This window comes from Zalophus californianus, chromosome 17 (assembly GCF_009762305.2).
Source record: "Zalophus californianus isolate mZalCal1 chromosome 17, mZalCal1.pri.v2, whole genome shotgun sequence".
Taxonomy (NCBI): domain Eukaryota; kingdom Metazoa; phylum Chordata; class Mammalia; order Carnivora; family Otariidae; genus Zalophus; species Zalophus californianus.
In genome coordinates, this window is record NC_045611.1 from 47,899,533 (window position 1) to 47,911,864 (window position 12,332).

At 53.5% G+C, this 12,332-nt stretch overlaps 1 protein-coding gene across 2 annotated transcripts; it reads right to left on the reverse strand.

Moving 5' to 3' along the window:
* Positions 1-538: 538 nt before the first annotated feature.
* On the reverse strand, positions 539-7,283 carry B9D2 (B9 domain containing 2). Of its 2 annotated transcripts, none has more exons than XM_027619100.2 (4): positions 7,057-7,283; positions 6,545-6,636; positions 3,452-3,577; positions 539-1,137 (listed from the first exon to the last, which is right to left on the reverse strand). In XM_027619100.2, the coding sequence occupies exons 2-4, from the start codon at positions 6,630-6,632 to the stop codon at positions 824-826; spliced, it is 528 nt and encodes a 175-aa protein (XP_027474901.1). In that variant the 5' UTR covers positions 6,633-6,636; positions 7,057-7,283; the 3' UTR covers positions 539-823. The 2 variants fall into 2 exon arrangements, with proteins under 2 accessions (XP_027474901.1, XP_027474900.1); XM_027619099.2 differs by having other exon boundaries at positions 7,121-7,271.
* Between the last annotated feature and the right edge of the window lie 5,049 nt (positions 7,284-12,332).

A 12,332-nucleotide genomic window follows, 5' to 3' on the forward strand; every position in this document is an offset into this window, starting at 1 on the left:
GGGGGCCGGGCCACCGTCCTCATCTCGCGTGGGCGGGCTCCGAGGGGGGTCCCTTAAGCCCCGGGGGGAGGGGGCGGGCACCCCGGCTCCGCCCCGCGAACGGGGTGCTGCCTCCTGGCGGCCGAGCGCGGCCACAGCGGGCAGGCGGGTTGCGTGTGGCTCTGAGGGCTGCGCGGGGTCACGGAGTGAATGAAGACCTGGCGGGGAGGGCTCACTCAGAGGATGGGGACACCGGGTCCGGGGGTGGGGGGGAATCAGAGAACGGGGACCCCAGCGGACAGAGAGTGGGAGGCTGGGGAAGAGGGTCAGCCAGAAGACGGGGTACCAGTGGGGAGAGGGGCACAGAGGAGGGAGAAGCCCCAAGGAGGGGGGGGTCCTGAGAGGGGCACCCAGAGCGGGGAGGGGGGCAGAGGCTGAGGCAGAGGATGGGGGAAGTGGGTGTGTCAGAAGGGGGGGGGGCCTGAAGGAGGGTGTCAGTGGGAGGATAGGGCACAAGACATCTGACCGAAGAAGGAAGTCAGGAAGGCACCCACACCTGTAAGAACTGCTCTCCTTTATTGAGCACTTCCGTGGGCCAAGCAGCCTCTTGTCACCCAGCACCCTGCCGCCCCACATGCTCACTGCCCCCATGTTACAGATGGGCCAACTGGACCTGAGGGGGCAGCCACTGGGCTGGAGGTGCTCACCGGGACAGAAGCGACGGTGGTCGCTGGCCGGGGTCAGACCCGACAGCGTCCAGAGCCCCCGCTTCTGAGCCCTGGGCCATGCGGGCCCTAGACAGGCACGCAGGGCTGGGGACAAGGGCCTGCCCTCGGGGGCACAGTCAGCACTGGACGCCGTAGCGGTCGAAGTGGCGCAGCAGCAGCCCCAGCTCCAGGTGCACGAGGCCGCCGGCCGCCGTGCGCAGGCGATAGCGGTCCGCCCCGCTGTACACGGCGTCCCCGTGCAGCAGCTGGGGGCCGCCACCCACAAAGGCGCGGGCCAGCTGCTCCCGCCAGGGACCCAGGGGCCGCCATGTGGGGCAGTGCAGCTGGTGGCTGCCAGGACTGCTGGGCACGTGGCAAAAGCCGTAGCCCGCAAGCTGACAGCGGCCGAAGCCGTCCTGGGACCACACCTGGAGGTGGAGCCGGGGCCAGCCTGCAGATGGGGAGGGAAGGAGGAAGGAAATTTCAGAGCGACGGAGTAGCTCGGTCTCCCCATCCTGGATCCCCACCTCCTTGTCGATCTCCACAGGCCCGGTCCTCCTGCCTGCTGGGTGTCTGCCCCCGCCCCGGCCTTCTCTCTGGCCGCCTATTCACAAGGGAGCTTTCTGAGTCTGTGGTCCTCCCCTGCTGAAAACCCTTCCAGGGCATCCCGGTGCCCTCAGGAGAAGTCCAACCTCGACCTTCCAGGCCCTCTGGACGTGGCCTCAGCTGACATCCCTTTCTACGGCCTCCTCTTCCCTGTCCCCAGATCAGGGCAGCGCAGTCCCGAGGTGAGCGCTTCGGGCCTCGTCCCGGACACCTCCCTTCTTCCCTCACAGTGGCCCACTCTGTGCGCCCTGGGCCCAGGGCCTTCCTTCTTGCCCCGCCAATGCACCGTCCACCTGGCAGCTGGAAGCATCTTTCTCCCGCTTCCCTAGGTTTCTCACGCTCCTTAGAACACGGTTCAGCTCCTCAGCCTGGTAGGCAAAGCCCTTGGAGATCTGGCCCCATTTCACCCTCCTTTCTGTGCCCCTCTGTGCTAGGCCCTGTTCTAGAAGCTGGGGACACAGTGGTGAATGGAGCAGACAAAAATTCCTGACATCCTAGACAACGAATGTAGTAAATAAGCAAATTATAGGGTATGTCAGATGGTGATCACTGCTCTGGAGAAAAATAAAGCTGGGTATGGTGGGGGTGGGGATGCAGTTTTAGAAAGTGGGTGAGCAAGGGAAGCTTCACTGAGAAGGTGACATGTGGGCGAATGCTGAAAGGAGGGAAGGGTGCGGTGCGGGCCATGTAGACGGCCATCTAGGGAAGAACGCCCAGGAGAGGGAACAGCCGGTGCAAAGGCCCTGAGGTGGGAGCTGGGGGTGGGGCCGGCGTGGCTGGAGCGGACTGAGAGAGGGGGAGGGAGAAGAGGGGACAAGCCAGATTCCACGATCCACGATGAGGCTTTGGCTTTTCCCCCGAGCAAGATGCGGACCGTGGAGGGTTCCGCGTGGAGAAGGGATGTGACCCAACTTGGGTGTTCACAGAGGGACCAACTCTGGGAGCAGGGTAGGAGCACAGGGAAGGGGTTGCTGTAATTGCCCAAGTGAGAGGTGAGGGTGGGCAGGCCAGGGTGCCCGGGGAGAGAAGTGGGGGGATTTAGGATACCTTTGAAAGGTAGAGGCAAAGGGACTTCCTGATGGGCAGGATGGGGGGTGAAAGAGGAGGCAAGGATGGGGCCCACGCTGGAGGGCACGGGGTCTGCAGAGCCGAAGGACGGCCGCCAGGAGGATCTTTTAAAATTGAAATCTGACTTGTGAGTCACATGTTGTGACTCCCCAGTACCTTCAGGAGATGGCCTCAGCTCCATGGCCCGTCCCCTGTCCCCTGCCACCTCACCCCTGGCCCTCCTCTTATTCACCCTCGAGCCTCCAAATGCCCCTGGCTCACTTTCCCTTTTGGGCCTTTCACACACAGCTCTCTGCCTAGAACCCGCTTCCATCCCTCGGGCTTATCAGCTCCTACTGGCCCTTCATGGCAAAACTCAAACATCCCCTCCTCCAGGAAGCTCTCCCCGAACTCCCTGGCAGTCAGGCATCTCCTCTGGGCTCCTCTACCCTTTAGGATCCCCCGCCCCCATCCCAGACCTGCCCACTCTGAGCTGCCCTCTCTGGGGACGGCTCTGTCTCTCCCAAGGGGATGGTGAACCCCGTGAGGACAGGGCTGGGGGGGGGTTGCTGTCTCAATCACCAACATTTCCAGGGCATCACCCCACACAGGCGGGGCACAGGGCAGACACTCAGTAAATATCATTTGTATTGTTGAAATACATGACATGTTTACCTAGGCTATTTCCTAGAATCCACTCCTCTCCAGTGATCTAAATTTTCCACGAGAAAAGGTTTTCTGATACCCTTCCTCCCCCGCGTACTCGTTTCCCCCGTGAGCAGCTGAGCCGAGCCTGCAGAACAGAAGGGCAACCAGCCTGCCTCTCTCCCTCATAACCCCCTCCCAGCTTCCTCCTGATGGAAGACTCGTGTTTGTCTCTTTGAAAGCCACCTCCCTTCTCTCCCTGGTCCCCCCCCCCTTCCCCTCGTCCCCTGCAGCCCTACACACTCCAGAGCCAGCCAGCAGAGGCCCCAGCTCAGCCTCTCCGGGGCCAGGTCTGGCCAGGAAAGGGACCCAAAGGGCCTAGGGAACAGGGGTGGGACTTGGGTGTTCCAAGTGCTGCTAGGCCCCCCTCCCCTCAGACTGGCCCAGGGCTCATGCCAGGAACCTACCTTGGAGGCCTTTGGTGGCAAAGTGCAGGTCGATGGGGTGGGACCAGTAGGCCATGTCCCCTACTTGGGGGGTGTCCACCTGTGTTTGGCCCTCCCGCACGCCCGACAGGAGCTTCCATGCCGCCCCTGCAGGGAGGGACGGGAAGCAGACATCAGGAAGGGGAGACCACTGGGGTTGGAGGACCCTGTCTCTCCCTGGCAGTGGGGGTCAGGGGTTATAGAGTGTGGACTCACGGGGCGCCTGGGTGGCTCAGTTGTTAGGCGTCTGCCTTCAGCTCAGGTCATGATCCCGGGGTCCTGGGATCGAGCCCCGCATCGGGCTCCCTGCTCAGCGGGAAGCCTGCTTCTCCCTCTCCCCCTCCCCCTGCTTGTGTTCCCTCTCTCGCTGTGTCTCTCTCTGTCAAATAAATAAAATCTTTAAACAACAACAACAACAACAAAGTGTGGACTCAAGAGCCAAATGTCTGGGTTCAAATCCTGGTACTACTTCATCCTGCCTGTGCAATCTCAGGCGAGTTACCGGTCTCTGCCTTGGTCTCCCCTTCTGTAAAATGGGTGCATAAGGACGCATTCCCTCATGGTTTTGTGAAAAGATTAAATGAGCCAATACACAGAAAGCCCTTAGAACAGCATCTGGGGCACAGTGAGTGCTGGGTAAGCGCTGGATAGCATTTTATTACTCTTCTCACCCCACGTTAGAGGCCTCGTCCAAGGACTAAGATGGGGCCGAGGGTGTCCTTCAAGAGCTCCAGCACATGGTGAAAGGTGCATAATAATAGCAATCCTCCCGGGGCTGATAATAATAGCGAAAGAAAGCCAGACGCTGTGCTAAGCGCTTTATCCATGAATTCATTTAATCTGCCCTCTGGGATTTTTAATCCCCACCCACCCACCCCCACTTTAGTCTCCCCTCGGGAGCCCACAAGGCCCTGCATGGCCTGACCTGTGCCCCGGGCCTGAACTCACTTCCCACCATTCTCCCCATCCCTCACCACCCTCTAGCCTCGCTGGCCCGATTTCTGTTCCCCTCCTCGGGGCCTTTGCACTGGCTTTGGCCTCTGCCCAGAAGGCTCTGCTCCTGGATGTGCCCGTGCCTGGTTTTTTCTCATCCTTCAGGAATCAGCTCAAGTGTGCCACCTCTCACAGAGGGGTGCTCCCTCACCCTCCTATCCGAATGCGAGTCCCTGGCACGTCATCTCCTCTCATTTCTTCCCTGAGCTCATTTTCTTACCCGCTTTTTAAAATTTCTGTCTCCTCTACTTGGGAACCCCAGGAGAGCACCCCTCTTGCACACTCTGATCTTCTTACACAGAAGGTGCTCAATAAGTGTTTGTTGGACAAATAAGTGCTCCTAGGAGGTGGGTGCTAATATAATCCCCATTTTACAGGTAAAGAAACACTCTGAGTAGGAAAGTTACTTGGCCATTTATTCCATGAACACTTACTTCATACCTGCTGTGTGCCAAGCACGGTTGTCCATGCTGGGCACAGCAGGAACATGGCTGACCACTGTCCCACGGTGGCGCTGGATTCAAACTGTGCTTTCTCTGACTGCAGGGCCCAAGCCCTTGATCTGGATGCCCCTGAGTTCTCTGCTGGATTAACTGTCCCCCCCCCACCAAGGGCCCCCTGAAATAATAAAAATCATGTCGGTTATCGCTCCCTTCTGGGCCAGGTGAGGAAAGTACCAGGCCTCGAGTCAGGCTCTTCACATACAAGATTTCCCAACGCCCCTCTGAAAGACAAATATTCCCACTTTACAGATGAGGAAGAAACTAAGTCTGACTCCAGAGCCTGCCTCTTATCTGCTCAGCTACAGGACCCCCTCCCCTTTCCCCGGGAATCTCAGCCACCACCCTACCTACCGGTGAAATCGCAAAGGACCCAGGACCTCCAGAGATGACGATGGCAAGAGCCATTTTGTGAGCGTTTACTCTATGTGGGGCAGCACACCCAAGGCTTTCCTAACAGAACCCCATCCAGTTCTTCCACAAGCCAGGCAAACACTTACTGGGCCAGGGCCTCTCCTCAGCGCTGTTGCTATTCATTTGGTCCTCGAGACAAGCCCATAAAACGAGCACTGTTATTATTCCCATTGTACAGACAGGCAAATCAAGGCAAAGACGAGTGCCCAAGGCCACATAGCTAATATGCAGTTTCAAACTCAAGCAGTCTGCTCTTAACCTCAACACTCTGCTGCCGCTTGGCTGCTGTTGGCTTCATTTTTAGACAAGGGAACACAGAGGTCAAGTCCAAAGGGCACCAATCACTAGCGGAGGGAGTTAGTGTTTGAGCTCAGATCTGGCAGCCTATGGCCCTACCCCTTCCACTGGATGCTATGCTGCCTCTGATGGGGAGGCATGAAAACTGGGGGCCCTGCAGTCTCTCCTGGGCCTGTGTGCATGAACATGGATGACTGATCGGAAGGGGTCCCTACATTCTCACAGAGAATTAGGAATACAGGAGGGTGGCCTCTCCTCTGTAAATCTGGGATGGAAACCTATTTTACAGTCAGAACTCAATAAAGCAGGGCGCCTGGGCGGCTCATATGGTTAAGCGTCTGCTTTCGGCTCAGGTCATGATCCCAGGGTCCTGGGATCGAGTCCCGCATCGGGCTCCCTGCTCCTTGGGAGCCTGCTTCTCCCTCTGCCTCTCTCTCTCTCTCTCTCTCTCTCTGTCTCTCGTGAATAAATAAATAAAAATCTTAAAAAAAAAGAACTCAATAAAGCAAAGAATGAAGATGGGGGAGGGACCCAGGGCAACCCTAAGTCCAGTGGAGTTAGGCTGGCTAGTGTTTTGAGGATTGGGAGTGTGTGTGTGTGTGTGTGTGTGTGTGTGTGCGCGCGTGGGAGGGGGGTGTCTATCCCCGTATCACTGGGGGCTGTGCGTTCAGAGATGGGGAGCCAGAGCCCCCAGAGAGATGGGATGGGAAAAACAATGTGAGATTCACAGTGTCAGGGTATGGTCATGGCTAGGGGTCCCGGAAGCCAATGGAAGATGAGGATCAGGGACTAGGCCAGGGGGGTGAAGGAAGTAGGGTACAAACTCTGGGCTGGGGGTATGGGTGGGGAAGTGAACCAGGCCAGGGAATACCTGTGTGGACGCCCCACTTGCAGAAGAGGCTACTTTCCGAGAAACCGGTGGCCCCCATGATCTGCCCGATCACGTGCACCTCAGCCATGGCCCTGAGGGAAAAATGTAATCACAGCCCTGTGAAGTCAGTGTACTATTATCTCCAACTTGACAGATGGGGAAACTGAGGCCTACCAAGTTAAGGGGTAGTATTAGTATTCCCAGCTGGTTTCGTCAAACTACTGAGGTTGCAGTCTTAACCACGATCCTGACCGCCTCCCCAGGAGAGCCCCGGAAGAGTTGAGGGCGGTGGGCTGAAGTCAGGGAGTTGGCGCCTAACTACCCGCCTCTAAAATAACTGCTTCCTTTTGCTCAGCGCGGCGGAAATCCCCGCCCCAAGGGCCTGTGGCCCCGCCCACATGCATAAAGCCCCGCCTCTTCGCGTCCGACCCCCGCCTGCCAAGAAGCGCGTGCGTCTTAAGTGCAGGGCTGCCTTAGCCCCGCCTCTAAGCCCGCGCATGCGTTATTCCTACCTCAGAGCACCTAACGGTTAGCTGGGGGTAAGAAGTAGCGGGGTTTGCAGTTCATGGGCCTGACCTTTCCCTCTCTCAGCGGACGCCGACTTCCTAGGCTTGCCTCGCGCCTCTCCCAGGATCTTCCTGGCAGCGAGAGACCTGAGGCGCCGATTCCCTCCGAGGCTGTGCCCGCCTTCGGACTCCTTGGTTGTTGCTGGGGCAACAGCAGCCTCTTCCTCTAGTCTGGCACCCGCCCTGCGGGCAGCTAATTGGCCCTAGCAGCCCGGGGGGCGGGGCTAAGATGTGATGGACGTTTTCTCTCCCCTCTCTCTCCATTTTGGGAAAAGCGTCTCTCCAAACACGACTCGTGGTTCCGCCATTTGGGGCGTGGTCCGGCAGCTGCCATCTTGAGTGTGGCTGAAGGAGCTTGCTCGCCAACTAATTCTCTGGGATACCTTGCTTACTAAGTAATGGAAGCCTTCGACGCTTCAAGCCTTCCGAAACTCTCTCCCAGCCGGGACCACAAATTAGAGATTTGAGCCAGGACCAAGGGGCAGACTCCCTGTGGTCATTGCGTGCATCCCCATTTCTTATCTTGAAAAAAAATAATCCTTCCTCCTTCAGAGAGACTCAAGTTTGGGAGGGGGTTTTCCTTCCTTTTTTGAGAGTTTCCCGTGGCTCCTCAAGTAATGATAAATGCTACTTCCTTCTCCGGAGTACGGCCCAGTTCACTATTAGTACTGATTCTGAGCAAGGAGGGGGAGCGTGAGGGAAAGGGTTTGAGAAATGAGGAACTGAGGCCCCTTCATCTGCAGAAAATCTGGTTCTTGAAGGCTGGACTCTGCCAGTAATTTGTCATGTGACCCTGCACGACTCCAGGTCTCAGTTAACTCATCCGTGTAATGGGTGCAAGTAGAGTGAGTCAGAGGCGCTGACACATTCTGATTTCCTGAGCAGTGTGCCTTCTCCACCCTCTAAAGCCACTTGAACCCTAGTCTGAATTCCTCCAGCCCAGACCACAAGTCCAAAGGAAACTCATTTGCCTACTTTTTAGCAAAATGGGACTACACAAGTTAGAGTCACCACCTCAAAATTACAGGGAGGGAGAGTGGCTGGGGGGCTCAGTCAGCTAAGCGTCTGCCTTGGGCTCAGGTCATGATCCCTGGGTCCTGGGATTCAGCCCAGCATGGGGCTCCCTGCTCAGCGGGGAGCCTGCTTCTCTCTCTGCCTCTGCCCCTCCTCCCCCACTTATTCTCTCTCTCTCTCTCTCTCTCTCTCTCTCTCTCAAACAAAGAAATAAAATCTTCAAAATTACAGGGAGGGGGCAACATTTTAATATAGGATGGTATTTACGTAAATAAAATAATTTCACTAAGAGATATATTTGAAAGCTACCATTTAGCGAGTGTTTTTTCTGTGCCAGACCCTGTAAACTGAACGTTTTACAAGCAGGATTTTGTTTAATCCTCAGACATCCCACAGGGTAGTCAATATTATCAGTTTTATTTAAGATGAAGAAATTAGGGGTGCCTGGGTGGCTCAGTCGTTAAGCGTCTGCCTTCCGCTCACGTCATGATCCTGGGGTCCTGGGATGGAATCCCGCATTGGTCTCCCTGCTCTGTGGGAAGCCTGCTTCCCCCTCTCCCACTCCCCGTGCTTGTGTTCCCTCTCTCGCTGTGTCTCTGTCAAATAAATAAATAAAATTATTATTAAAAAAAAGATGATGAAATTAGGGCAACATCATTTGCCTTAAGCCAAATTGGCTATAGTTCTATCTAACTCTGTCGCTAAACATTATGTACTTTTTTTTTTAAGATTTTATTTATTCATTTCTCAGAGAGAGAGCTCACAAGCAGGGGGAGCCGCAGGGCGAGGGAGAGGGAGAAGCAGGCTCCCCGCTGAGTAAGGAGCCCGCGGCGGGGCTTGATCCCAGAATCTGGGGATCATGACCTGAGCCAAAGGCAGATGCTTAACTGACTGAGCCCCCCAGGTGCCCCTAAACCTTCTGTTCTTAACATCTCTGCTGTATACTTCCTTCCTTGAATGCATGTCTTTCAGTATTCAAAGGAATATGGAGGTTGTGCCTGGGTGTCATCCAAGACTCCATCACTTCCCACATCCAACCAGTCAAGTCCTGTCGGTGCTCCTTCATTTCTTTTTAAAGATTTATTTATTTTAGAGAGAGACGGCATGGGTAGGGGGAGGGGCAGAGGGAGAGAGAGAATCCCAAGCCTACTCCACGCTGAGCAAGGAACAAGAGGCAGGACTCTACTGGAGGACCCTGAGGTCATGACCCTAGTCATGAGTTGGACCCAAGAATCGGAGGCTTAACCAACTTGCCGCCCAGGCTCCCCAGTGCTCCTTCTTAAATATCTTCTCTTTAATTGGTTTTCTCCCTACTGGTTGATTTTAGTGATTACGAAAATGGTTCCCAGGTCAACTACCTGGATTTAAGCCTCGGCTCTGCCTCTTCTGTGTGACCTATAGCCTCTCTGTACCATGGTTTTCTTTTCTGTAACGTGAGGATGAATGATGGGACCCAACTTGTTGGACTATCGTCAGGACTGGATGACTTAATGTATGAAGCTGTTTTAAACTATGCTCACAGATCTTTTCTTTTTTCTTTTTTTAAGTAAGCGCAATATCCAACTGTGGGGCTCAAACTCATGACCTGGAGATCAAGAGTGACATGCACTTTTGACTGAGCTAGCCAAGCGCCCTGATATGCTGTCTTTCGATACGTGGAAGCTAATTCCTTTCCCCCTTGATTATGGGCTGCACTTAAAACTTGCTTCTAGCCAATACAGTATGTCATAAAAGGCATTGAAGTGGCTCCCTGGGAGGGAGGTCAGCCACCATGTTGTGACAGCAGAGAAGCAGCCAATGGAGATACCCAGATGGGGACAAACTGGCGCCTCCTGCCAACAATGCCAGCAATCCAAGTTGGAAGCAGATCTTCCAACACCAGTCAGATCTTCAGATGACTGCGGCCCTCGCTGGCATGGGACACCTGGAGTTAGAACCACCCAACTTGGGGGCGCCTGGGGGGCTCAGTCATTAAGCATCTGCCTTTAGCTCAGGTCATGATCTCAGGGTCCTGGGATTGGGTCCCACATTGGGCTCCCTGCTCAGCAGGGAGTCTGCTTCTCACTCTCTGTCTGTCTGCTGCTCCCCCTGCTTGTGCTCACTCTCTCTCTCTGTGTCAAATAAATAAATAAAATCTTAAAAAAAAAAAAAAAATCCACCCAGCTAAGCCACTGCCAGATCCCTGACCAGCAGAAACTATGTCAGATGATAAATGTTTGTTTTAAGCCACTAGGTTTTGGGGAATGATTTGTTATGGGGCAATAGATAACTAATACAAATAAGTAATAGATCTAGGATGGTACCTAGATTTAGGTGTGATAAATGTTTGCTATTATTTAATTTTTTTAAGATTTTATTTATTTATTTGAGAGAGAGAGAGAGAGACAGTGAGAGAGGGAACACAAGCAGGGGGAGTGGGAGAGGGAGAAGCAGGCTTCCCATGGAGCAGGGAGCCCGATGTGGGATTCGATTCCAGGACTCTGGGATCATGACCCCAGCCAAAGGCAAACACTTAATGACTGAGCCACCCAGGCACCCTGCAAACTGAATATTTAGTTATTTTTTACTTTTTATTTTTAAATTTTAAAAGAACTGTGGTAAAAGATACATAACATAAAAGTTACCATTTTAGCCATTTTTAGGTGTACAGATCTGTGGCATTAAGTCCATTCACGTAAATGTGTAACCAATCTCTACAACTCTTTTCATCTTGCAAAACTGAATCTCTGTGCCCATGAAAGAACAACGTCCCTGGGGTACTCGGATGGCTCAGTCAGTTAAGCATCCGACTCTTGGTTTCAACTCAGGTCATGATCTCAGGGTCATGAGATGGAGCCCTGCACTGGGCTCCACATTAGGCGTGGAGCCTGCTTAAGATTTCCTCTCTCCCTCTCCCTCTGCCCCTCCCACCCCCCCCACCCCTGTTCTCTCTCTCTCTCCCTTTCTCAAATAAATAAATAAATAATAAAAATAAAAATAAAAATGTCCCTCAGCTTTCTGAGGGTTGCCAGAGGGAAGGCGCTTGGGGGATGGGTGAGCTGCATGAAGGGAAGTGAGAGGAGGCTTTCAGTTGTGGAATGAATGAATCAGGGATGGAACGTGCAGAATAGGGTGTATGGTCAATGATATTGTCATGGCACCGTGGGGTTACAGATGGTAGCTACACCTGTGGTCAGCATAGCATAAGGCATAGTGAAGTTGGGTCACTATGTTTACACCTGAAACTAACGTAACACTGTGTGTCAACTATACTTAAAAAAGCCAAAAAAAAAAAAAAACAACTAAAAAACTAAAAAAAAAAACTAAACTAAAAACAAACAAGGGTGCCTGGCTGTCTCAGTCCATGGAGCTTGCGACTCTGGATCTCAGCATCATGACTTGGAGCCCCACATTGGGCTTACTTAAAAATATATTAAATAAATAAACAAACAAACGAACTACAAACAAAAACCAACAACACCCCTGCCCCCCAATCTTTCCAGGTCCTGGCAACCACCACTCTGCTTTCTTTCTTTTTTTTTTAAAGATTTTATTTATTTATTTTGACAGAGAGAGAGACAGCGAGAGAGGGAACACAGCAGGGAGCCCGACGCGGGGTTCGATCCCAGGACCCCGGGATCATGACCTGAGCCGAAGACAGACGTTTCACGACTGAGCCACCCAGGCGCCCCACCTCTCTGCTTTCTGTCTCTATTAATATGACTATCTGGGTGCCTCACAGACGTAGAATGGTTGAAAAGCTGTCCTTTTATAATGTCCTCACGGTTAGTCCATCTTGTCACGCATGTCAGAATTTTCTCCCTTTTTGTTTTATTTATTTTATTATTTTTTTTAAGTAGGTTCTCCACCCAGTGTGGGGCTTGAACTCACAGCCCTGAGATCAAGAGTCTCACGCTTTACTGACTGAGCCAGCCAGGCGCCCCGGAATTTTCTTCCTCTTTTTTAAGGCTGAATAATAGGTACCCCATTTTCTTCATCCAGTCATCTGTCGATGGACCCTGGGGTTGCTTCCATCTTGTGGCTCTGGTGAATAACACTGCTATGAACATGGCTGTTACAGATGTCTCTTCAAGACCCTGCTTTCAGCTCTTCGGGGTACCTACCCAGAAGTAGAACTGCTGGGTTATATGGTAATTCTATTTTTAATTTTTGGAGGAACTGCCATACTGTTTTCCATAGTGACGGTATGTAGTGTTTTATATCTTGCT